General features: G+C 50.5%; 5 protein-coding genes across 5 annotated transcripts; 1 reads left to right on the top strand and 4 right to left on the bottom strand.

Moving 5' to 3' along the window:
* Positions 1–1,445: 1,445 nt before the first annotated feature.
* Positions 1,446–2,125, bottom strand: PFLUO_LOCUS5038 (uncharacterized protein; the record flags this gene model as incomplete). The annotated part of the gene is made up of 1 exon (XM_073782450.1): positions 1,446–2,125. A coding segment is annotated over one exon (680 nt), but the record flags the coding sequence as incomplete, so codon positions are not given.
* A 7,795-nt stretch (positions 2,126–9,920) lies between these two features.
* Positions 9,921–11,330, bottom strand: PFLUO_LOCUS5037 (uncharacterized protein; the record flags this gene model as incomplete). Its single annotated transcript, XM_073782449.1, has 1 exon — positions 9,921–11,330. The coding sequence occupies one exon, from the start codon at positions 11,328–11,330 to the stop codon at positions 9,921–9,923; it is 1,410 nt and encodes a 469-aa protein (XP_073639102.1).
* A 751-nt stretch (positions 11,331–12,081) lies between these two features.
* On the top strand, positions 12,082–13,389 carry PFLUO_LOCUS5036 (uncharacterized protein; the record flags this gene model as incomplete). The annotated part of the gene is made up of 1 exon (XM_073782448.1): positions 12,082–13,389. The coding sequence occupies one exon, from the start codon at positions 12,082–12,084 to the stop codon at positions 13,387–13,389; it is 1,308 nt and encodes a 435-aa protein (XP_073639101.1).
* A 547-nt stretch (positions 13,390–13,936) lies between these two features.
* On the bottom strand, positions 13,937–16,273 carry PFLUO_LOCUS5035 (uncharacterized protein; the record flags this gene model as incomplete). Its single annotated transcript, XM_073782447.1, has 1 exon — positions 13,937–16,273. One exon carries the CDS (start codon positions 16,271–16,273, stop codon positions 13,937–13,939), a length of 2,337 nt encoding a protein of 778 aa, XP_073639100.1.
* A 678-nt stretch (positions 16,274–16,951) lies between these two features.
* Positions 16,952–20,186, bottom strand: PFLUO_LOCUS5034 (Beta-galactosidase (Lactase); the record flags this gene model as incomplete). Its single annotated transcript, XM_073782446.1, has 3 exons — positions 16,952–18,107; positions 18,163–19,549; positions 19,607–20,186. 3 exons carry the CDS (start codon positions 20,184–20,186, stop codon positions 16,952–16,954), a joined length of 3,123 nt encoding a protein of 1,040 aa, XP_073639099.1.
* Between the last annotated feature and the right edge of the window lie 1,564 nt (positions 20,187–21,750).

Here is a 21,750-nt window from a genome sequence, read left to right as displayed (position 1 = left end):
TCCGGGCATCCGCATCCGCTGCAAGGCTGCAGGGGATTACCTGGGTGTGTGTGTGCCTCTGTAGGAACAGAACCTTGACGGCGCACGGGCATAGGTCGCCCTCCTGTGCACCGTAGAATGCATCCTGGGCGCAGAATTATTAATTCCTCCGATCTCCTTGTGCTACTCGCTCGCCAGTAAGCTTACTGTGGTGCGCACTAGAGTGGGTGGCGTCCAACGGGAACATGGCGCATATACAACCGGAGTGGATAGTTACCGACACCGTTGAAAGAATCGTAGAGCTCAGCGCAGTGGTAGTCATCTCAGATTCCGCATCTCACAGGGCTATGTCGATGAGTCAGTTCGACACAGATCACTAAATAACAACGTCGCAAGGCCAATCAAATGACCTACCCGGCGAAACTCGATGGATCATTTAGTTAACGAACCATCCCTTGCACAACCTGACTCAGAGGACTGAGTCAAAACAAATACTCAGGGGTTGTTTCCCAGGGGCTTTTGCCACGGGCTTTTTCTCTTGAAGAGAATTAATTAGTTATTGCTTCCGAAGTATTTGTGGATTGTGTATCGATAACATTGTGCCCCGTGCGCTTCGTTGCGCATTGATCACATACATAGTGAGTGTGAAGTGTCTCATTAAATTCTCCTCCTTACCCATATTGTGCTTCGCTATATTTGCTACATCCTTCTTCTCTAACGCGTGCCGGATGAGCAGAATCAAGCTCTTCTGACAGGAGAAGACGACGCCAAGGAGGCTTTTGTCTGGACACAACAGTTCTATGAATGCGCTGGTCCGGCTGAACATATAACCCTTCGGGCCGCCATCTACTCCTACCACGGCACCCAAATATGCCTATTCGTCCAAGAACTGATCAACGCCGGTGACCCCGAGACGATTCTCTCCAGTTACCCCTCGGTACTACGCCTCTAAACAGATCTACTAATCGAAGATTCACCTATCAGAACAAAACATGAGCAGGACGTGGCTGGGCTAACCTGCAGGTTTGATTCGGCCAACAGGAAATATGGCAGACTAGCTTCTAGTGCATTGGATGTCAATTTTGAACATTAATTCTAGCCCGGAAGAGTTGAATTGACGGGCAATACGAATGGCATTTCCAAATTCTAGATGCTATCCATAGCATATGGCTGCATCACATCTTTTATTTGCAGGACGAAATGTGAAGACAAAATTGCATTGAGAAGCGATAGTCGGACATCAGTAGTACTAATTTTAGTGTGGAGGTAGTAATCTATGTACTGTAAACCCTTGTTTAATGTCGTGCGTGTAGACATTGTCTGTTTAAATAACGAGCTTTAGATGTGGATGGTAGGAGATATTCGATTGATGCATTCTTCTTTCCCAAGGAGATTAGTGCTGTACAAAACTTCTATCCATAGTTCCACCATGCTGGGCATCCCCACACAAATAATACAATCGCAAGTTAGGGCGCCTTAGTCTTCGCATTTTCCTTCTCAATCTTCGTCAAGGTCTCCATGGTGTGATCCCAGACATCCTTGCTCGTTCCGTCCCCGCGAACCTTCGCGTAGCTTTTTCCTTTCGCCCATACATCTCCTCTTTGCCCGACGGCATAGCAACCACCGCCAGGCTCTCCTTGCGTGCTTTTGGCAACCTCAACCCCTCCAGCGGATCTATTGTCTGTGGTTCCCTTTGCAGGGTAGCGTGATGTTGCAAGATACGTCATCACGTCGCCGCAGTCGTCCGCAGAAGTCATGTAGAGCCATGTCAGAGGCTTCAAGACCCACCAAAGAAACCCGAACCACGGTGGAATTTCAGGCCCGTAAAATCCGGGCCCATCGACGAGGCCCGGATAAATATGTGTCAGGCTGAGCTTCCCAGCATTCTTTTCCGCAAGCTCCTCGAACATGAAATTTTTCATAAAGCTCGTGTGTTTTCGAACCCCAGTCACACCGTACGTTGATGGTGGAGGGCAGCCGATCGGTGACTCGCCTGGTGAGGTCCCGTCCTCAAATCCTCCGGCATAGATTGAAATGACATGCCCCGGCAGTGGAGAGGCCGTCAGTTGTGGCAGGAGCTGGAGAATGAATCTGATTCGTGAATAGTACACGGTTGAAAGAAAGGCATCGAGGCCTTCACTCGTTGCTAAGGGCGCCGTGCGTCAATATGCAGATTCGCGGAAATTCTAGTCGTAGTGACTTACTTGTTTGTTTCCCGAAAATCGGATAACAATGGCTCATGTATAGCAAATCTATACTCGGTGTGTTGTGTAAGGGGGCCTCAGTCTCTTGTCGAATGATCTCTGCGCATGATTTATCGACTTCACTGATAAGCGCGAGGTCCGTCGCCTGTACAAAGCGCCAGTCGGAACCGGGACTGGCACTTTTGCCCTGGTTGATAACATCTGCAGCACGCGAAGCGTTGCGACCGATTATATAAACGCGAAGTTTAAAGCCATTACTGGCAAAGGCTTTGGCGAGGCTCTTGGCTACATACGAGCCAATTCCAGTTGTTCCTCCAACTAGACAAACAACCAAAGGTTGACCCTTGGGGAGCTCAGCCACCGCAGATCGAATAATGCTCAGCTTTGGCATTTTGACTGAAGGGTGAAAGACAATGAAGCAGAGAAACAAAGAAAGTAGGAAAGGCCCAAGGTGAGAATTATATACCCGCCCCCTCGTGATAGTCGGGCTCTCTCCGCTCTGGCTGGTGAGGGTGGGGGGGGGGGGGGGAGGGACAGCTTGGTCAGGCGCTAGGACGCAAGCGGCGATGAGAGAAGCCGCGGAATACGACGTGAGGTTAGCGTCAGGGCCGATTCGGGAAAATCAACAGGCCGATCCACCATTTCCCATTAAGCAAGTTACAGCTTGAAATTAATGACCTACAAAATTTGAACTGTCACTTAATGCATCCAATTTAGGAAATGACCTTAGTGATTATGCATTTTGTGTGTCCTGTGGAAAATCCCGAAACCCGACCTTCAAACCCTGAAAGTCGGGTCCGAGTTAGACTTCCAGACCCGAACCTAGTTTACCAGATAGACACCGAATCACCGAGTCACCCACTTCCTTCACTTCGGTGATTTTAGCATTCAAAATTACAATACGTGACTACCGAGCTCGATATTGGTATATTCCAATATGGGCATTTAAGACAAATATATATATCTTCAAAAGAACTCACGTCGTACAAGAAAGAAACCCCCCTTTTAATATTCCTCCTAGTGGTGGAGGATTTTGTGCATATTCAATTGAGATTTTTTTTTGAATATTATTATCTCAATCAAGATGCGAGACCGCATTGTATTCGAGGCAATTTTAGAATTTTCAGAATATCCCCCTCTTCGGCATGATACTTTTCCAAGTATAAACAGATTGCCTGGCATTCGAGCCTGGACCGCCTCGATACCCACCACAATGATTCGCACATGCCTCCATACCAGTAAGCCATAAGGAGCAGTGCACGAGCATCTTTCTCATGTAGTAGGTATTTGAAGGAAGGCGTCATTGCGTCCATGAACCCAAGGTAATTACTAATTGTCGCCTGCGTGCATTGTATAGGTAGCAGGCCGGATAGAAATGAGACGGCAGGATAGTATGGATTGTGATCGCAGGCTAGCGGCTCGTCTAGGCAGTATAGCTCCACGAACCCTCTTGGTATTCTCTCCACTTCCAAGGAAGGAGGTTCGGTTTTCATCATGGCGTACTCGGTGGCCATTGAATGAAAGATACTATCTGGCCGTAGAGGATCGGTGGCTTCCCAGAGACTCATTTTACCGTCAAATAGACGGAGCCATGTCAGATCGGAGGAGTCAGCAGGCTTGAGTGGCCATGCTTCTTCCGGCGTTACTGCTTCAAGGGAAGCGAAACTAGCCACGCCTACCATACCAGCGGAGGCCCAGAGAGAATCGCGGTCCTGAGGTCGGATTGGGAATGATATTTGATTGAGCAAGGCAGCCGCTCGAGACCAGTGATAAGTCTCGGTCAAGGATCGCTTTACGTTATCCGACGAGTTGTTTAAGGCTCGATCATGCATTGCCGTTATGACTTGAATTATGTGCATCAGAAACGGGCTCTGTAAGAAAGTTAGTCTCGAGCACATCTAAAAGTAAGTCTACGTGACAAGGCTTGCCTTAATCGCAATTTTGAGCACTTCATTTGTGTGGACCTCAGTAGACCGGGTACTTGCAAACGTGTATGCTGTGTGACTCTGGAACCGGCTGAGGCGCGCTAGACCTTCCCTATCCAGCTGGAAAGAACCACGTCCGTCTCCAATCAGAACCATAGGCTGCATAAATGTATGGAGGGGGGTGGTGTTGAAATCGACATGTCCAGCGGGGGTCTCTAGGTGAACCTTGTGTGTCTCCTCCCTCGCTAGTTGGAGGTCTGAATCAATGGATAAATTGTAATTGCATGCGAGTCCAAACTGCACACACTTCTGGCATTGCGGTTTGGCTTCATCACACTTGAAAGCTTGATGTTAGATTCTTTTCGAGACGCCTGGTAATCGATAAAAGCGTACCTTGACCCGACGAAGCTTACAATTTCGGCAGCCACGACGAGATTTGGAGTGTGTACGGCGTCTCCTCTCACCTTCTCCGAATTTGGACTGAATTTGCGACATTCTCATCCGGTCTCTATTCAGACAGTTCAATTTGTAGTAGGATGTGGCATGGGTAAATGAGACAAGAGATGTGGTGGTCGTGGCAGGGCTGCGAGTGTCTTCCTAATAGTGGCTCTACCGCATTGGTGTGGGTGGGCACTGGTAAGATCGGGGGCAATTAACCCCGAACGCCGCCTTTGCCACATAGGTTGATCTAGCCTCATTGACCACCGAAGCCATGAGATGCGCTAACCTTTACTCGTATTCCGCGTCGCGCTGTTATGTTTATACGTCGATCTACAATCCTTTAGTTATTAAATCGGTGAGCCCCAGCAGGCGGTGGGGGCACTACTAGGACCAAACGTAGCTTAACTCCGAACGTACCCTTGGCTACATAGGCTAACCTAGCCTTATCCATTAGTAGAGATGCGCTAACCTTTACTCGTATTACGCATGGCGCTGTTCTGTTCTTCTATCGATCTTCGAGTTATCAATTAGGCGAGCCTTAGTGAGAGGCACATACGTAGATTGTTCAATATCATAGGTCCGAGCATCGTAAGACTAGTTGAATTATGCCTATCCCGAAGCGGATTGAACCACTGCCTATTTGGCTATTATGACTCCAAGAGGTCTGTTGTCAAGTTCTGATATTTGATTAACAATCCTACACCTCGGAAAGTCTATCGACGCAATTCGATCTCCACGCATTACGCGTGTCTTTGTTACTCGTGCCGTCGGCCAGGCAGTTGTTCAAGACCCAAGAGCTTCGTCAAGCTGGTCACAAGATCGTTGGTCTCGCTTGCTCAGAGAATTCAGCCGCCGCTCTGCAAGAGAAAGGTGTCGATGTGATCAGCGGTTACCTTCCGAGCAAATACGAATAGAGGTTAGAACGAAGGCAAAATTCAAAATGGATCCTCGAGTATTTTTATTTCCCTACTTTGCTAAACATTATAAATATGTGACCCTAATTCTTTCCTTTCCTCAATTTCAGAAAGTTGAGATCAAATACTCTCAAATTATCATTTTTGTCAATCGTCTTCGATGAATTATCTAAATCAACTTGGTCGCAATGGCGTCCTTTGGTCTCTACTGGCCTGGACATGCTTCTCGTCCCCCACAGTCTCGGCTTATTCCACGTCCAAGTCCTTGACTGCTCTTCCACCAGCACCTCCTCCTCCGAGCCAAGATCCTTGGTACAGTGCTCCAGATGGCTTCGAGTTCCACCCACCGGGAGCCATACTACGACTGAGAAAAGCCACCGGGAACCTATCAGACATCACAGGTAACTGTTCAGGGGTCTACAATATCCTTTATCGCACCACGGACAGTCGTTACCAACCATCCTGGGCGGTGACAACTCTCTTCTCACCCTCTAAGCGATTATCATCCAACCCAGCTTTGCTTTCTTATCTAATTCCTTACAACACGATTGATGTCGACAACAGCCCAAGTTACTCGCTCTACAGCAGTCCACCTTCTGGAGCAGGACCTTCCGATGGCACGGCCTATGAAATTGTCGATAATTCGCTTACTGATATCGGGAACGCTCTGGGACGAGGCTGGTTCGTTACCGTCCCGGATTTCGAGGGCCCCTTGGCCGCCAATGTTGCTGGAATCCAAGAAGGACACGCAACGATTGATTCTATACGTGCCTCTTTATCGTCCGGCTTTGGGGTCGACCATAAGTCTCGCGTGGCTCTTTGGGGGTATTCGGGAGGGTCCATAGCAAGTGAGTGGGCATTGGAGATCCAAGAACAATACGCTCCTGAACTCCAAATACACGGTGCTGCTCTTGGGGGCTTGGTTCCCAACGCCACTCATTGCATTGATGTGGTTAAACGAACGCCTTTTGCTTATATTGCTGTTGGGGCCATGATTGGTCCTTTGATACAGTACCCAGAGGCACACGATCGTCTAGTCAGCCAACTGAAAACGTCAGGTCCCCATAACAGAACCGGATTTCTAGCTGCCAGAAAGATGTCAGCTACACAGGGGTTTGCCGCTTTCGCCAACCAAAACATTTATGACTACTTCGTCAACGGAAGTGCAGTGCTCCACGATCCCCTTATCAGACAGATCCTTTTGGAGAACGAGTTCATGACCTATCATGGTGTTCCACGGTCGCCTGTGTTCGTTTACAAGGCGATCAAAGATGAGGCGACCCCTGTACAAGATACAGATTACTACGTCAATCGTAACTGCATGCTTGGAGCAAACATATTATATGAGCGAAATACTATCGGTGGGCACCTAGATGAGATGGTTAATGGGCTTCCCCGCGCTGTGGCCTGGCTTGCAAGTGTGCTTGATGGGTCGTACCCTGATCGGTATGAAGCCCACGGATGCACTATCAGGAACGTTACAGTCGGTACTGTCAACACGGGAAGCTAGAATCTGACGCTGTTTGAAAATTTGTATCGGGATCCCCAGCATAGTGGAACTATGGCTAAGTTAAATCTCTGAATCTTCAAGTGCTCTCTTCACTCGGTTGTTGCCTGTTTTGAGAAAAGGGCTAGATCAGATGAAAAGAGATAGACAGAAGAATTCAAAGTGCATTCTGATACTATTTTCTGGTCGTTCTCAGAGGGACATTTATTCCCTTTCCCTGAGAACTGTTATCTGTGAATAAACGCATACAAAACTGTTCTTTCACACCGCTACTCGGTGGTCTATGAAAGAATCGGGTAGGAAAGCATAAGAGAACGTGAAGTAGATGAGCAAACTGCATAACCGGGCGCTGAGCTGCGACCCAGTCCCGAATAGCTTCAAAGAAATCGGCAGCCATTGGGCCAGAGAGATGCCGACAAGTGTTGGCCGACAAGTGTTGGTTCCTTAATATGAAGGCTCCAATCTTCAACAGCCTGCACTGAGCAGTCGGTGGCGTAAGACTGCTTTCCTTTCCTCAAAGTCGGTAATGTATAATTAACGTCCTGGAGGGTCCGAACCCCTATAAACTCTCAGATTAGCAGGAAGTTGCCAAAATTTTACTTAATTGTTTACAACCAAGCTCGAATGCCTCCAAGTTGGTCTGTCTAGTAAAGAGCGAGAGAATCGAACATACCCAGGAACATCACTACCAGAACAGTAATGGTCACAGATGTCTTTGACACAGGTACTGTCGCAATACCCGCAGCATTGGGGGGGTGATGCGCTGGGGTCACATGCTGCACCCGAACCCCAACAACGTTTTTCGAGCTCGTTGAAGGGTCCGTTGCTTGAAGGGAGAGCGGCTGCAAGAGAGCCCAGAGCAAAAAGAAAAGCAACAGTGCTGAAGAGACGCATCCTGAAAAATTTCTGCTATTGTAAACAGCTCAGAAAGCCAAAAGAAGTGTTTTCTGGATAGTCACTGTGATTGTTGAAGGATATCGAGCTCCTTTTTATACGAAAAAGGTGGTTAGACACCCTATCAACTACGTTCGATACTTCCATTATTTCCAACATATTACAAATCCTCATTGATCAATGCCGCTGCACGTTCGTGCTATGGCCTCTGAACCAATAAGCTAGCTACCGAGCTGTTGGGATGGAGATAAGCCCCCAAAAGCAAGCTAACTTCCTGGAGCAAGGCACTGGCTAGGTCTAGGCCACTATCATTACTGTCTGCTTCGCAATTTCACAGCCCTCGGTACTAAGATCAAATAGAGAAATATTTCAGTCTTGCTCACGCTCGATGAACCACCGGGCTATCCCTCTCCAACGTTACTTCTATAGCAGGAGATTCTAGTACCGGGCACTATTTGAAGCATCTGAGAATGATTTCCTTCCATTCCCCTCATTTCCAACTAATTTATTTCTTCAGGCTAGGGTTTGGTGTAGCCTCCAATACTCGTAGAGACCTTGATTTTGTTCGCGAAGCTGAGTAGGACCAGGAGCCAACATTGTAACGTCACTTATCTATGACTATACTCGTGGTCGAAAATGTTGGATACCACCCTCAGCGAACGGACCTACATTTCATCTGCTGTTTTCTTGTTTCTCACTTCTGATTATCACATATACTATGTAGCCACTGTAGACCCCTTGATAACGTGGCGTGGTGAACTAGCTGCCGCAGCCGAATTGGGCCAGTAGCCAAGCCCTTCCTGCGTACAAGCTTCGGCGAAGCTTTACCCCGAGAGCTTGATTTGCGTGGTATTTTCCCTTTGGTTCGCAGATCTTCCAAAGATTTTGATAGGGTGCAAGCACGACCCAGTGAGACCAACAAACATAAATGATACTATAAGTGGGGTCGAGCGCTCTGTTGGGCGCGGTCAAACCAATGATCTCATTTACTGTGCCGGGAAGATTTTTTCGTTCTTCGTCTTGATTGATGGATGGAGCTTCCGATTAAGATTTACACTTTCGGGGCCAACCGGCGCCGCCTGCAGGTGGTACGTGCCCATTTAGTCAAAATGATTATAATAATTTATTTAAATCAGTGCGCGCTTTATATTGCGGGAAATACGAGTTCGCCCAACAATAGAAAAAGCAAGGCGGAATTCCGGATATCGGAGGAAGCAGGTTTCCGTGTGGAAGCAGGATTCCGTGTGGATAAGTGATTTTTAGCTCTAGGCTGCACGGATCACGCAGACCAAACCCCCTAATCTTCATAGCTCTTTTGCCACCAGGCAGTCACGAGGCTCTCGCCCCATCATCCTTTCTGGCTGACCCTCTGCCTTCCAGAGGATGCGGCCTCCAAACACACAAAAGTCACGGTTATCATATTAGCTCACCCCTAGACGGGCTGTCATAGGGTGTCTCGCGTTGGTATCTTAACACTCATTTCGAGCCATTCGCACCGATTTATGCCGAGGAGGTGACCTTTGCGGCTGCTACACAACACAAATCCTTGTTCTCCTTGAAGTACCAGAGCAGTAACCGCGGCGAAGGATCTGATCTCAAAAAATTTGGAGTTTCAATGGGTATCAACATCGTAATTGATGGCTTGTTTACAGCCAGGTCGATAAACCTGGTCAGCTATGTCCCGGAAACTTTGCTCGAACCGGCTTATTTAAACCAACTAGGTGAGAGGGCATTCTATGGTGTACGCCACCAACCCTTGGTTATCTAGGTCATACTGGTGACGCAGGTAGCTCTGAATCGTTTCGGCTAGGATCAGACAGAAGTGGTTCTGGCTCTGAAACGAACATATCGGTACCGGGACCCCTTCCGTGTTCGTGCCGCAAAGACCGCTCCCGTGATACCTGCGGTATTAAACGAGGTGTTAGGCATTCCCAGGCTGTTAAATCTTCATTTTTATCTGACAAGGCTACTGACCCTTAGCATTTCATCTCAATACGATAAAACTTTCGACTTTTGAATGAAAATTGGGCCTTCTTGTAGCAACTCCTGATAGTGCTCAGGGCCCACTCATAAAGGTAAAGCCTTGCCTGATGTCTTTCGCAAGACGCTCAACTCGGGTGTCTTCAGAACCTTGAGGTAACAAGTTTGAAAGTTGCAATTCTTCCTTGCCATCACCAGCCTGCATTGATGGGAGATGAAGCAATGTAGTGACACGCAAGAACTGCTCACGGATCCACTCTTGTTGTCCTGGTCTGAGGAAGGTCGCCAGTAGCTGTCCACAGTCATCCAGGAAGAATGTGAGCAGACGGCTTAGCGGCGTCATGACGTGCCAGGGTCCTTGGGCGTGAATATGGCGCCTGTGCCCATCTTTCGAAGCCTGTGAGTCATTCATTCTCTCATTCAACAGAGCCTCGTCGCCATGAACTAAGAAATCGCAACTGGGAAGCAGAATCGCCGGGTCGTCAAAGTCGGCCATGTTCAGTGGTGTCATTCGATTGCCAAGGTAGAATGGGACGCTGTAGCATATGGAGTCCACCAGACTTTGGAAAGTATCTATATACTCGACAATATCCTCCTGCATTGACAGTAGTTCATCGCTTGTGAGGCCATCTGCCCCGTGCGTTGAGAGAGAATTTAGCGCGCCGAGGGAGATCTTAATGATCAAGAGGCGTTGAACGCGCCATAAATTCCAGATTGTCGCAACTGAACATGTAGGATAGATTTCACAGATAGAGCGATAAGTGGGAATTGAAGGATCGATGTGTTGTCCACTTATTACTTTCAGCGGGAGCCAATTCTCTGGCACGTTTCGTGTCCAGCTCAGCAGCCGATCATCAATGCGTCTTGCCTCCATTCTGATCTCTCTGAGAGCTGGCAGCGATGCCATGATGCCCCTTTTTGTTACTAGCTGGATGTATCTCGCTTGTAATTCGGCAACCGATGCACCTATGTTGTCTAGAACCGAGCTCAGGTTCTCCGGTGCATCCATTCGATTTTTGCCTTCCAGCCATGGATGCACAATGCCCTGTAAACGACGCTCCTGGCGCATGGCGGAGCAGATCTCGGTGTGAAGGATAAATCCGCGAATATACTTGTTGGTCACCCGATTGGTAGAGTTGGAATCTAAAAATGGGAGCAACGACACTGCACCATCGTGGTGTATCCGTGTGCCTGAGCGGAGGCCGTATACCGAAGAAATGTTTTCGTATAGCTGGAGGGACAGGATTGCCAGCGTAGTCGCTGGCTTACCACATTCATCGCGATCCTGGATCGTGCTCCGAAGACAATTGACCGCTCGGGTATAATTCTCCTGGGGTGACCGGGAGTGATCGTGTCGCCATAAAGACAGGACTTTTGACGCCACCGCTGAAACTGCCAGAGGAAGTGCTGAATTTTGCGGTTGAGAGGAGTAGACTGGAATCAGCACTTCATAGAAGCCTCGCGCGGAGGATAATTGGCGGCCCATGCTTGCATAATGCTGAAGAAAGAATGGAACCGCCGTGTCGGGTTCTGCCACCGACCGCGGCATCATTGTGCCGGCTCTCGGGAACTTGTAATTTTGATCTCTAAACTTCAGATTGGCAAATCTTGTCTTGTATTCGCAATCGAACCCGAGACGCTGACACAGTCGGCATTTGGGTCTGGTTTCGTCGCACTTCACCCTTCTTTGCTTGCATGTAGCGCAGCCTCCCGAGCGCCCGCGGTTGACCATTGTGGGATCTGTGAGCCCGAAACGGGTGCGATTGTTGCGACGAGGCCATCATTTATCCGGACTAGCCACTCACCTCTAACTAGGCGGCAGCATACCGAGTCAGGTGATCCGGGCAAGTGGGTCCCGGGCATTTGAGCAGTCGCAAAAGATGCCCCCAATCCGGTCTAGCGCCCACCAGGCGGCATTGCTTGGCGGTCATCATCCAGCGGGGATCGACAGCGACTGGTGATTGCCGTGGGTCTTACTCATCAATCTCCCAGTCAGAAAGCTCCATCGCAAAGCTCATACTCGGTTTGCTAGGTCTATAGACGGTTCATGTCCGGAATATGCTGCTGCCTTGGTCTTTCGGAAAAAAGTCAAGGTATAAGAAGGGCAATGGGACCGCGAGGGAAGAGGGAAGTTCCAGTTCACGAGCATATCAGTTTCCCACAACCCACACCTCGGAAAACGGTTGGAACATTGATCGACGACCATATTATTCTTTTTGTCATTGCTTTTCGTCACCATGAAACCCTCTGCATGTTTCGGCCCTCTTGTGGCTGCATTGGTTTACTCCCATCCAGCGCTCGCAGCCAACCAGTCCGACAGTGAACCCACGCTGCAGTTGAGTACAGACTCTGCGTTCAACTTTCAGTACCTCATTGCGCTCGGCAACGCGCTCACTGGAGGATCGGATATCGACCCCGTTCTGGGCGTGGCCAAAAATATCAAAGCGGGCGATATGGCCTCGTATAGCGAACAATTCCACAAGCTGGCCAACGAAACAAAGGCGCAGGCAGAGAATCCAGAAAATGCCTATGATCCGATCAACGTGAGAGACACCTGGTTCTCGGCTTCGCATTACTTCCGCCGCACGGACTTTTACCTCCACGCCAACTGGAGTAATCCGCTCATCAACAGCCTGTGGGCCGAGCAGACTGCCGCTTTCAACAAGGCCATGGCTGCATTGCCAGTCCCTGGTAAGCGTGTTCGCATTCCTGCCAAGGAGGGAAATTTCACCATTGAGGCGATCTGGTTTGGCGCCCCGAATAGCGAAAATCGCAAGCTGCCAACCTTGGTGGTCGGAAACGGATACGATGCGGCCCAAGAAGATTCCTACCACTACTTTGTCGCAAAGGCATTAGAACGTGGATGGAACTGTATCACCTACGAAGGTCCCGGCCAGCCCACTGTGCGTCGAGAGCAAAACATTGGTTTCATCCCAGATTGGGAGAAAGTGGTCACTCCAGTCATGGACTATCTCCTCTCTGAAAAGGCGCATGTCGTGCAACCGGACAAGGTGGTGCTGATCGGAAACTCGATGGGTGGTTATTTGGCAGCCCGTGCCGCGGCTTTCGAAAAGCGACTGGCGGCGGCGGTCCTTGTGGACGGAGTGTGGGATCTCTATGCTTCATTTACGCAGCAATTGCCATCTGAGCTCCTGGCTATCTACGAGGCGGGCAATTACACGCAATTCGACAAGACGATCTTTTCCCTGCGGAGATCGGGAAAGCTCTCCACAACCGCTGCTTGGGGCCTGGACCAAGGCCTCTGGTCATTTTACACACACTCCCCCTCTGATTTTCTCACCCAGAGTAAACAGTATCGACTGAAGGATGTTGTCGACAGAATTGATATGCCAATTTTTGACGGCGCCGGTGAATATGATGCTTTGACCACAGGGCAGGCCATAGAGGTTAAGAAGGCTCTAGGCAACAAGGCTACTCTGCATCAGTTCAACGGGGTTGCTGGTTACCATTGTCAGACCGGCGCTCTTCAAGAGCTGACGAGAACCATGTTTGCATGGATCCACAAGACTCTGGGAAACCCTTGAACGTCTCAAGCTCAACTTGAAGCTCAGTGGGCCAATTCCTTTACTGATAGTGGTAGCTCTACAGGAGTCAGAGCTAGCCATGAACTCTCTCGCTTCAAGTTTCCTGTTGATTCAAATTACTGTCAATTTTAAATCACATAGGTGCTCGTGTGTACCTTTGCTTGTACTTCTACTCAACTGAATCCAATCATTACAAGACCTGTACTCTTGCAGGATATTACACATAGAATAGGAGAATATGGGAACCTGGGAAATCCACGGAAATGAGACTACATAATTCATGCATATCACGGCGTCTCATATCTGTCTGGTTTGCCCATCCAGTTGGGCTTTGTATCTAAGCCCAGAATCCAAACCGGCAAAGAGGCCCGAGGCACCTCAGACGGTCCAAACAGCAAAATAATATCAACAGTAATGCGCTGAAAAGGAATCATGTTCATCATAGCCCAAGCCTCAAAATCGCGGCTAATCATTTAACACCCATCAAATCCCTTCCCATAAATCAACCCTGGTATAATGCAGTACAAGAAGAAAAAAGAGAAAGAAATCATGCCACCATATATTCCCCGTCACCCCGTTTGGCCTGCATCACGCGAGACCAGCGGAATGCTTGGGTGGTAGGAGGACCTGGCAATTGCGATGGATCGAGATCAGCCGGGTAAACAGGGAACGAAGACTCATCCGAGTGCTCGGACCAGATCTTCTCCAGCAATTCTAGACAGGAGAGATTGTTCACGAAGCCGGAATCTTTCGAGATATCCTTGCAACGGTTGCGGATGGTCGTGCGGTGGTCGTCCTGAACGCACTCTGACCCGACAATGAACAATGGCCAGAGCAGGTAGACGTCCGACTGTACTGCACAGATGCAGTGCATGGCCAGCTGGACGATGTGCTGGATGCGTGGATGTCGTGATGGGAGCGTCGGTTCTGCTAGTCGCTCACAGTAGAGGAGAGCCGCGTGGCGGAAGCATTCAGAGATTTGAAACACGTCCTGGATGTTCTCGGGCGCCACGGTATATCGAGCAGTCGGGGATGAAGGTGGGGAGATGTAATTGGCGGTATTCCATGACATCACCGAGGTGTCCAGCGGTGAAGAGGGGAATGACGGTTCAGTGGGTGGGTCGAATCGCCAGGACTCGAGCCGCTGCCGGAGCGAGTACCATTCAGTCCAAAAGTCCGGAGAAGAAGGCCGTCTTATCAGATCTGTATTCTGAGGCATGGGGAATGGCATCCCAAAGCTAGGATCCATTGCAGCCCCCGAGGCGGGCACGACCTCTTCCCACCCGGGATGAAGCATATTTGGTGGCAGCGACGTGGTGGCCACAGAAACATCAGCCGGCGCAGGTACCTCGGACTGTTGGTTCTGACTGAGTATGTTCAGGCGCCCCAACTGGGTGATCAACTTGAAGAGGCGACCGTCGCAGCCCGCCAAATTTTCAAGTCCCCATTCTCCATCAGTCCGGGAGCTGATATCGAGACAGGCGCCACGGAGCTGGACATCACGGTCGTTGGTCGTCGCTGTCAACGTGTCAAACCAGGAAAACATGCGGATGAACCATTTCATCTCCTCAGTGATTACGGGAGAGTGGCGCATCCGGATAGCCAGTAGTCTCGTGACCCCGGCAAACTGTGTGCGAAACTCGGCTACCCCTGTATCGCAGCCATGAAAGAGACACAGAACCAGTAACGTCGCCAGTACCGAGTCTGACAGTCTGCGCTGTGGATCCGCCAGGTCTGCGTTGAGAGCCTTCACGGCCATCCCCCGGTGGTGATTTTCTTCCCGGGCATACCCTTCCGGAATTGAGATGCCATACCGGTCTTGGAAATCCTCGTCTGTGAGAGCACGGTGGGCCAAAGAGGACATACGCGCAGGTAGTGTTCTCTCTGTAGATGTGTGATTGCGCAATCGCTTCTGCCGCAGATTGCTGGTGGCCAGCGTTGCAATTGCCTCCTGCAGAGCCTCACTTTCTTGAGCCAAGCGAAGAACGTGAGTACGAAACGGGTTCGTTGGAGTATCAAAGGCCACGATCATGGGAGCGATGACTTCGGAATAGTAGCTGATCAGGTAGCGGAGGCGAGGCGTTCGCCCTATCGAGCGCGCCAGGAGAAGCTGGGATAGTGATGGCTGGTGACCCGCGTTCCACATAATAGAGTGATCCAGGTCTTTTATCTCCTCCTCGTCGGTCTCTTGTGAGGGTGGCGTAATATTTTGAACAAGCCACGGATGGGCAACCTGCCACGTCGGGGTGGCAGTAGCATATGTCGGGCTGGATTCAGGCGCATACTGAGGCGAAGTCTCGATTCCAAGAGTTGATGCTGGCTGATTGGGTATCACTGATCGATGTGGCGATGGAAGCCCTGAAATCTTCGGGGGCGCGGTTGATGCATTAGACCATGTATGCGGATCCGGCATGTCCATCGTCCAAGCCAGATTGTTCGACATATCCGATCCGTCCGGTGCCGTTTGTGGCGGAGGCGGTTCAGTACTGACCATTGTCGGCACAGGTGCTGTCGGTGCAGGATGACTGGGTGTGCTCGAGGTCGCGGGCGGCTCTGGCTTCGCCGCGCTCCCCGACGGGGCATTACCTGACTCCATCACCGGCAGTTTCTGGCCCCGCAGCTTCCCCCGACTGGCAACCCCAACCCCCCATGTCAACGTGGTTTTATATCCAGAACATTCGCGGCCAAGGTCGAGACACTGCGTGCAGTACGGTCGGCGTCGGTCGCATCGAGCTCCTCGTTTGGAGCAAGCGAAACAGTCGTCGGGAGCACCGCTGACGACGGTCCTCTTGCGTCGTTTTTTCGGAGCCGGGCCAGACGTCGACTCGGTGCGGCGTGACTTGCCTTTGGGCTCTGGTATCTGGCGAGCAGCCTCAGAGGTCATCGTGGGTAGAAACTGAGACAGACGCCGAGGTCCATCGGTCGGCAGCGTGCCGCTCAAGATGAGACCGTCGGATCGGCGGGAGGCCACGAGGGACGACAAGATCAGGTGTGATCGACAGTCAATCAAGCCGAGGTCGTGGAGGGCATTCTTGTCTTGCCAGGGGCAATAAAGAACCGGGGGGAGGATAGTTATTAATGGGGAAAACGAAAGGGAACGTGAGAAAGTCGGTTGCCGTTGCGGCAAAGTGGATCGGGATCCGCCCGTGGAGGATGATGATCCACGTTCTAGCAGTGCTAAGTCTTCTTGATTACGACTCTCCAGCTCAGTTAGTTCACCATCCTCGTATCCCCCGGGCAATTCGGGGAATAGGGAAATAGGGATTCTCGCCAGTGTCCATCCTATGTACTGTACTGTACCTACATGTGGAGCTAGGATGAGGGCGTTCCTCATAGCACCCCTATTATTTGCGTCTCTGTGACGATCGAATTATTCCGATTGCCTTATCTCGGCTGCTATCCACGACAAGAATAATCATCTCGGAATCCGGCTCCCGACAAGGCTAACTGCGTCCGTAGTAAACTAGTGAGACCCGGACCATTTCGTGATGCGGACTAGTCACGTGGTCAGTCCCTAACAGAAAAGGAACCACCAGTCTATCAATAAACCCTAGTCTAGCCTCTAAAATCCCTCGCTGAAAGATGGAACAAACTGAAACTGAAACTCCCGCTCCTCGCAGGCAACGAGGTACTTCGGCAAAGTCGTCGGTCCACAAGCACCAGTTCCCACACCGCTGGACTCGGCATCAATTCGCACAAGCACCGTCTTCTCTGGAACGAGATCACAGGGGTGTTTGGCGGTCTCGATCTGCTCCGTGCTATAGCGCGATGCAGCCCATTGGAAGCAACTCGCGGTATCCTTGTCCGTCTGCACGGGGTCTCGGAAGACCCTAAGACCCCATCCTCTGTGGTCGCTGAGTTGCACCCAGCGGGTCTCCGTTCTGTTTCCGCCCTCTTGCGGCACTTCATACGCCGTGTGGAGCTGCGCTGTAGTAGCCTTGTAGACACCCAGTTTCTGAGAACGCTTTTTGTCCGCGTAGGACTCGCCGGGACCCAGTCCAAACCATTTGGCATTGTCAAGTTCGTCGACCAGGCGTAAATCCAGGCCCATTCGAGGCAAGTCCTTGGGCATTGGCCCCTTAGGCTTGACGTGTACCGAGACAGTCAGTGACCCATCCCCAGCGATCGTATAGGTGGTAGTCACTAGGAACCCCCAGGCGAGGACCGGAGGTGCCAGCCAAGCCTCAGTCACGATCTTGAGGCGAGTGTGGTCGACTCGCGAGATGTGCATATTTCGCAGCTGCACTCGCATATCATCTAGTCCGTACCGACGTCGCTCGTCAATGGTCCCGGACTTAGTATCATTATCTGTTGAAGGTCGCCAGAAGCCTGGAGACAGTGCCACTCCGGTCTTAGAGTCTGGGTCGAGTAGTTGATGGCCATTCACTGTCCAACTCGTCAAGCCACCGGTTGAACGTGAGAAGCATAAGCTAAAACCGGAGCCTTTGACTGTATGCGCACTGCGAGTGGACTCGAACTGAACGGGGAATTCGGGGAAAGAACGAGGTTTGACGGCGGGAGTCTTGATAGGATGCTGGAACCAAGCCACTTCATGCCCACTTGGAGCCCACGGCGAGAGGTGTTTGTTTTGAAAGCTGACGGTCAGCCAGGTCTCTCCTTCTTCCACATCGGGCAATTCTTGGTTGAATTGCACTTCCGCACGCTTCCCAGCCTTAACAGTTGGAAGGTTGAGGCTGCCGGTCGCAATGATGGTAGATCTAGCATTAATGTCATTAGCTTGCACGTTCAGAAGGAGAGGCAGACGAGACTCACTCTTCTCCTAATATCTCGACCTGATAAACCGCTTGCAAATGGTCCAGCGCAGAAAAGTCCAGCCGATTCTCAATGAAGATTGTACCGTTGGCATACCATGCATGGAGCGGAGCATATGCCTTGCGTAGTTCAACCAAGCCGGGAGTCGGCGTATGATTGCTAAAGCAAAGGCCGTCCAGCACAAAGGTTCCATCGTTGGGAGTATCATCAAAATCTCCTCCATAACCGTAGAACCCCCGTTTCTCATCCCACAAGCCATGGTTGGCCCACTCCCAAATCCAACCTCCTTGCAGCCGGCGATGCTGGCGGAAAGCCTCCATGTACTCTTCCAGTCCACCAGGTGCATTGCCCATCGCGTGGGCATATTCGCAGAGCACAATCGGTTTGACAAAATCGTCTCCTTCCTCAACGGCCAGTTTGGTAATCCGATTCACGGATGGGTACATATAAGAAAACATATCAACTGTCCGGGCCTCCATGTCTCCCTCGTAATGGATAGGTCTGCTCGGGTCTGTAGTCTTGATATAGTCGTACATGTGCTGATGGTTTTGACCATAGAACGCTTCATTTCCCAGTGACCAAATCACGACACAGGCGTGATTCTTGTCACGCTGGACCATTTGAATGGCGCGATCAATGTAGGCATCTTTCCACTCTGGATTGTTCGACGTGAATTGAGCGGCCTTGTCGAAGGTCAAATTCTTGCGCTGCTCGTAGTTCATCGACTCGGGAATATCGAGCGGGCGGGCCACTGCATCGTAGAACCCGTGGCATTCAAGATCCGCTTCGTCCATCACCCAGAGACCGAGCTCATCGCAGAGCTCATACAGTTTAGGCTGAGATGGGTAGTGGCAGCACCGCACAGAGTTGATGTTGTGGCGCTTCATGAGGAGAAGATCCTCTCGGAGGAATGACAATGGCACCGCCCGGCCAAAAAGCGGATGATGATCGTGGCGGTTGACACCACGGAAGAGGACTGGGGAGCCATTGACGGTGATGTTTCCTTTGATAATCTCCACCTGCCGGAATCCAACCCTGTGCTTGATCTCCTGGAGTGTATTTGTCTCGTCTGTCACAGACCGCAGGGAAATCTGGAGGTCATAAAGATTGGGTGTTTCTGCTGTCCACTTTCTTGGTGATTCCACTGGGATATTCAACATGATGCTTCCAGACTCGCTCTGTGTCGCCTCATCATATCCGAGCACGTGTTGCGTTTTCAATGACCCCCGTAGAGTTGCCTCTAACAGGACAGGTGCCGTGATGGTCAAATTCACTGTCACCTTCAGAACAGCGTTGTCGTATGACTCGTCAAACTCCGTCTTGACAAAGAAATCCTCTATACGAGCCTCAGATGGGAACGCAAGCAACGTGACGTCGCGAAAGATGCCTGTCAGGCGGTCGCATTAGTATATACTCAAAGCCCTTTCAATCAGTGGCAACTCACCGGAAAGCCACCATTGGTCCTGATCCTCGATATAAGATCCATCAGACCATTGGTAGACACGCACTACCAAGTCATTTGGTGCAGTACGGCTGATGAATTTGGAGACGTCAAACTCAGCAGGATTGCGACTACCTTGCGCATATCCAACTTCGTTCCCATTCACCCAGAGATGGTACGCGCTGTCCACTCCGTCGAAACGAAGACGCAGCTGCGAGGACGGATCCCAATCCGGCGGCACAGTGAAGGATCGTTGGTATGTGCCCGTGGGATTTTGGCTCGGAACGAACGGCGGGTCAACAGGAAATGGGAGTATTGTATTCGTGTAGTTGGGACTGCCGTGTCCTTGGAGTTGCCAGTGGCCCGGAACGGTGATGGTTGTCCAGTCTGTTGGTTCATCATGTCCGTCACTGGCCGGACTGGGCGCCAGCAGAGGAGAAGGAGCGAAGTTAAACCTCCATCGGCCGTTCAAGGACAGGGATGTTTTGGGAATGAAATAGGCACGGGGAGGAAGTTTGTTTCGCTGGAAGACTTGAGGGGTTTCCCAGTCATTGGGCCCTGTTTCGGGGGTAGTGCTGGACATGGCGATCAATTGAAAGTGAATGTATGACTTAGTTTCACGTCTCCCTTTTTTCTAGAGATCTATGTCTCTCCCATCAGCAAATGCAAGGATTTATGTACCAAAGACTGTTGGAAGACTTTGGTGGAGAATTTGACACAGTGACGCAGATCTGCATTTGGACGGGGAAGTCGGTTCAGATAGCATATTATCGGTCATCGAGCCCCGCTCCTTGTCCAGCTCCCTAACATCCAAAATTAGTGGACGCAAGCATCATATGGAGCCAAGCAGCTAATCAAGTAGATATCTAGACTGCAGGCTCACATCGTAGCCTAAAATGAAGCTCCGCCAAGATAGACTTCCCGCCTGTACGGAGGGAATCATCGCTCCGAGCGGGGAGGAGAGGTCGATGCACGGTCTCATGGGCTATGGACTGTTCCATATTCCAATGGTTGTGTCTGTCCTTTCGGATCCAGCTTCCCCGAGATTGACGGGATGGACCCACTACGATACACGCTGGTTAATGTCTCGATTTTTGCCGTCGCTAAGATAAGCCGCTTGTACCCGTGGCCAGGCAGGAAAGAGGAACAAACAATCGTCTTCGTTGTACCATTTTCTTAATTCTTCGATAGACAGTTTGGGGTACGTGGTCTCAGGTAACTGGAATTTTCTCCAGTGAGATGGCCGTCGGCGACAGAAAGCCGTTCTATGAGGATTCCCACTGTCTTCGTTGCTGAGTAGGAGTTGACGTTGACGTAGGGTGCGAATAACAGATTTGAATCTGATATATGGATTGGTAAACCACCTCTTTACAAGTGAAATCTTCCATTTCGATGGAGAATGGCCTTGATCCATTTCCCCGCAATCCATAAGTTTTGCTTTCCGTACCCACAATCTCGGGGATGTCGGAACCGAAGAAGCCCCAGGTGGAAACCGCCGTGGTCTGGGGAAAAACCACGGTTGCACATCATGAGCCCAAATTACAAGGCCCACTCAAGAATTTCTGACATTCTCCCGAGGTACCTGGGACTCGGCTCCTGTAATCTAATTGGGGAAGACAAACTCGGTGACCTTATCTCACCGAGAAAATTATTGATTCAGATTATTAAGTCCAACCCCTAACCGATCTGGAGCCCAGGTGCATCCCCGAGCATCATTTATTGTATAGACTCAATTCCAACGCAATAGACCATAAATATCTCATGCGTCTCTGATTCCCAGAGACCCACTCGAGCTTGAATCGTGTTAGTAGTGAGACGGCTCCTCTAATCTTGTGAAAATTCCTTAATCGTTCGAGAAATCGCCATGGAGGCCTATGAGCCAGGCCATGAGCACGCTGAAGCTGTTACCTAGAAGCATGGCTTGCAGGAAACAAGCAAGACGATCTAGCTTGCTGAGGCCGTCATGACGACCAAGTACAGTCCGTGGACCACCAGTATGTTTCGCTCGTTCCGGTGCTTGTTGATAAAGTGTCTGTGCGGTTGCTTGAACGGGTACGATGGCTCGTTGAAGAGGGATTCAATGACATGATCGCGTACAAAGCATATATTCGTACGTGAGTTCTTCTACGCCTATCAGGCTACTCGAT

Source organism: Penicillium psychrofluorescens (genome assembly GCF_964197705.1).
Source record: "Penicillium psychrofluorescens genome assembly, chromosome: 3".
In the NCBI taxonomy this organism is placed as follows: domain Eukaryota; kingdom Fungi; phylum Ascomycota; class Eurotiomycetes; order Eurotiales; family Aspergillaceae; genus Penicillium; species Penicillium psychrofluorescens.
Note: the sequence above shows the minus strand (reverse complement) of the source record. Positions and strands in the feature narration are given on the sequence as shown.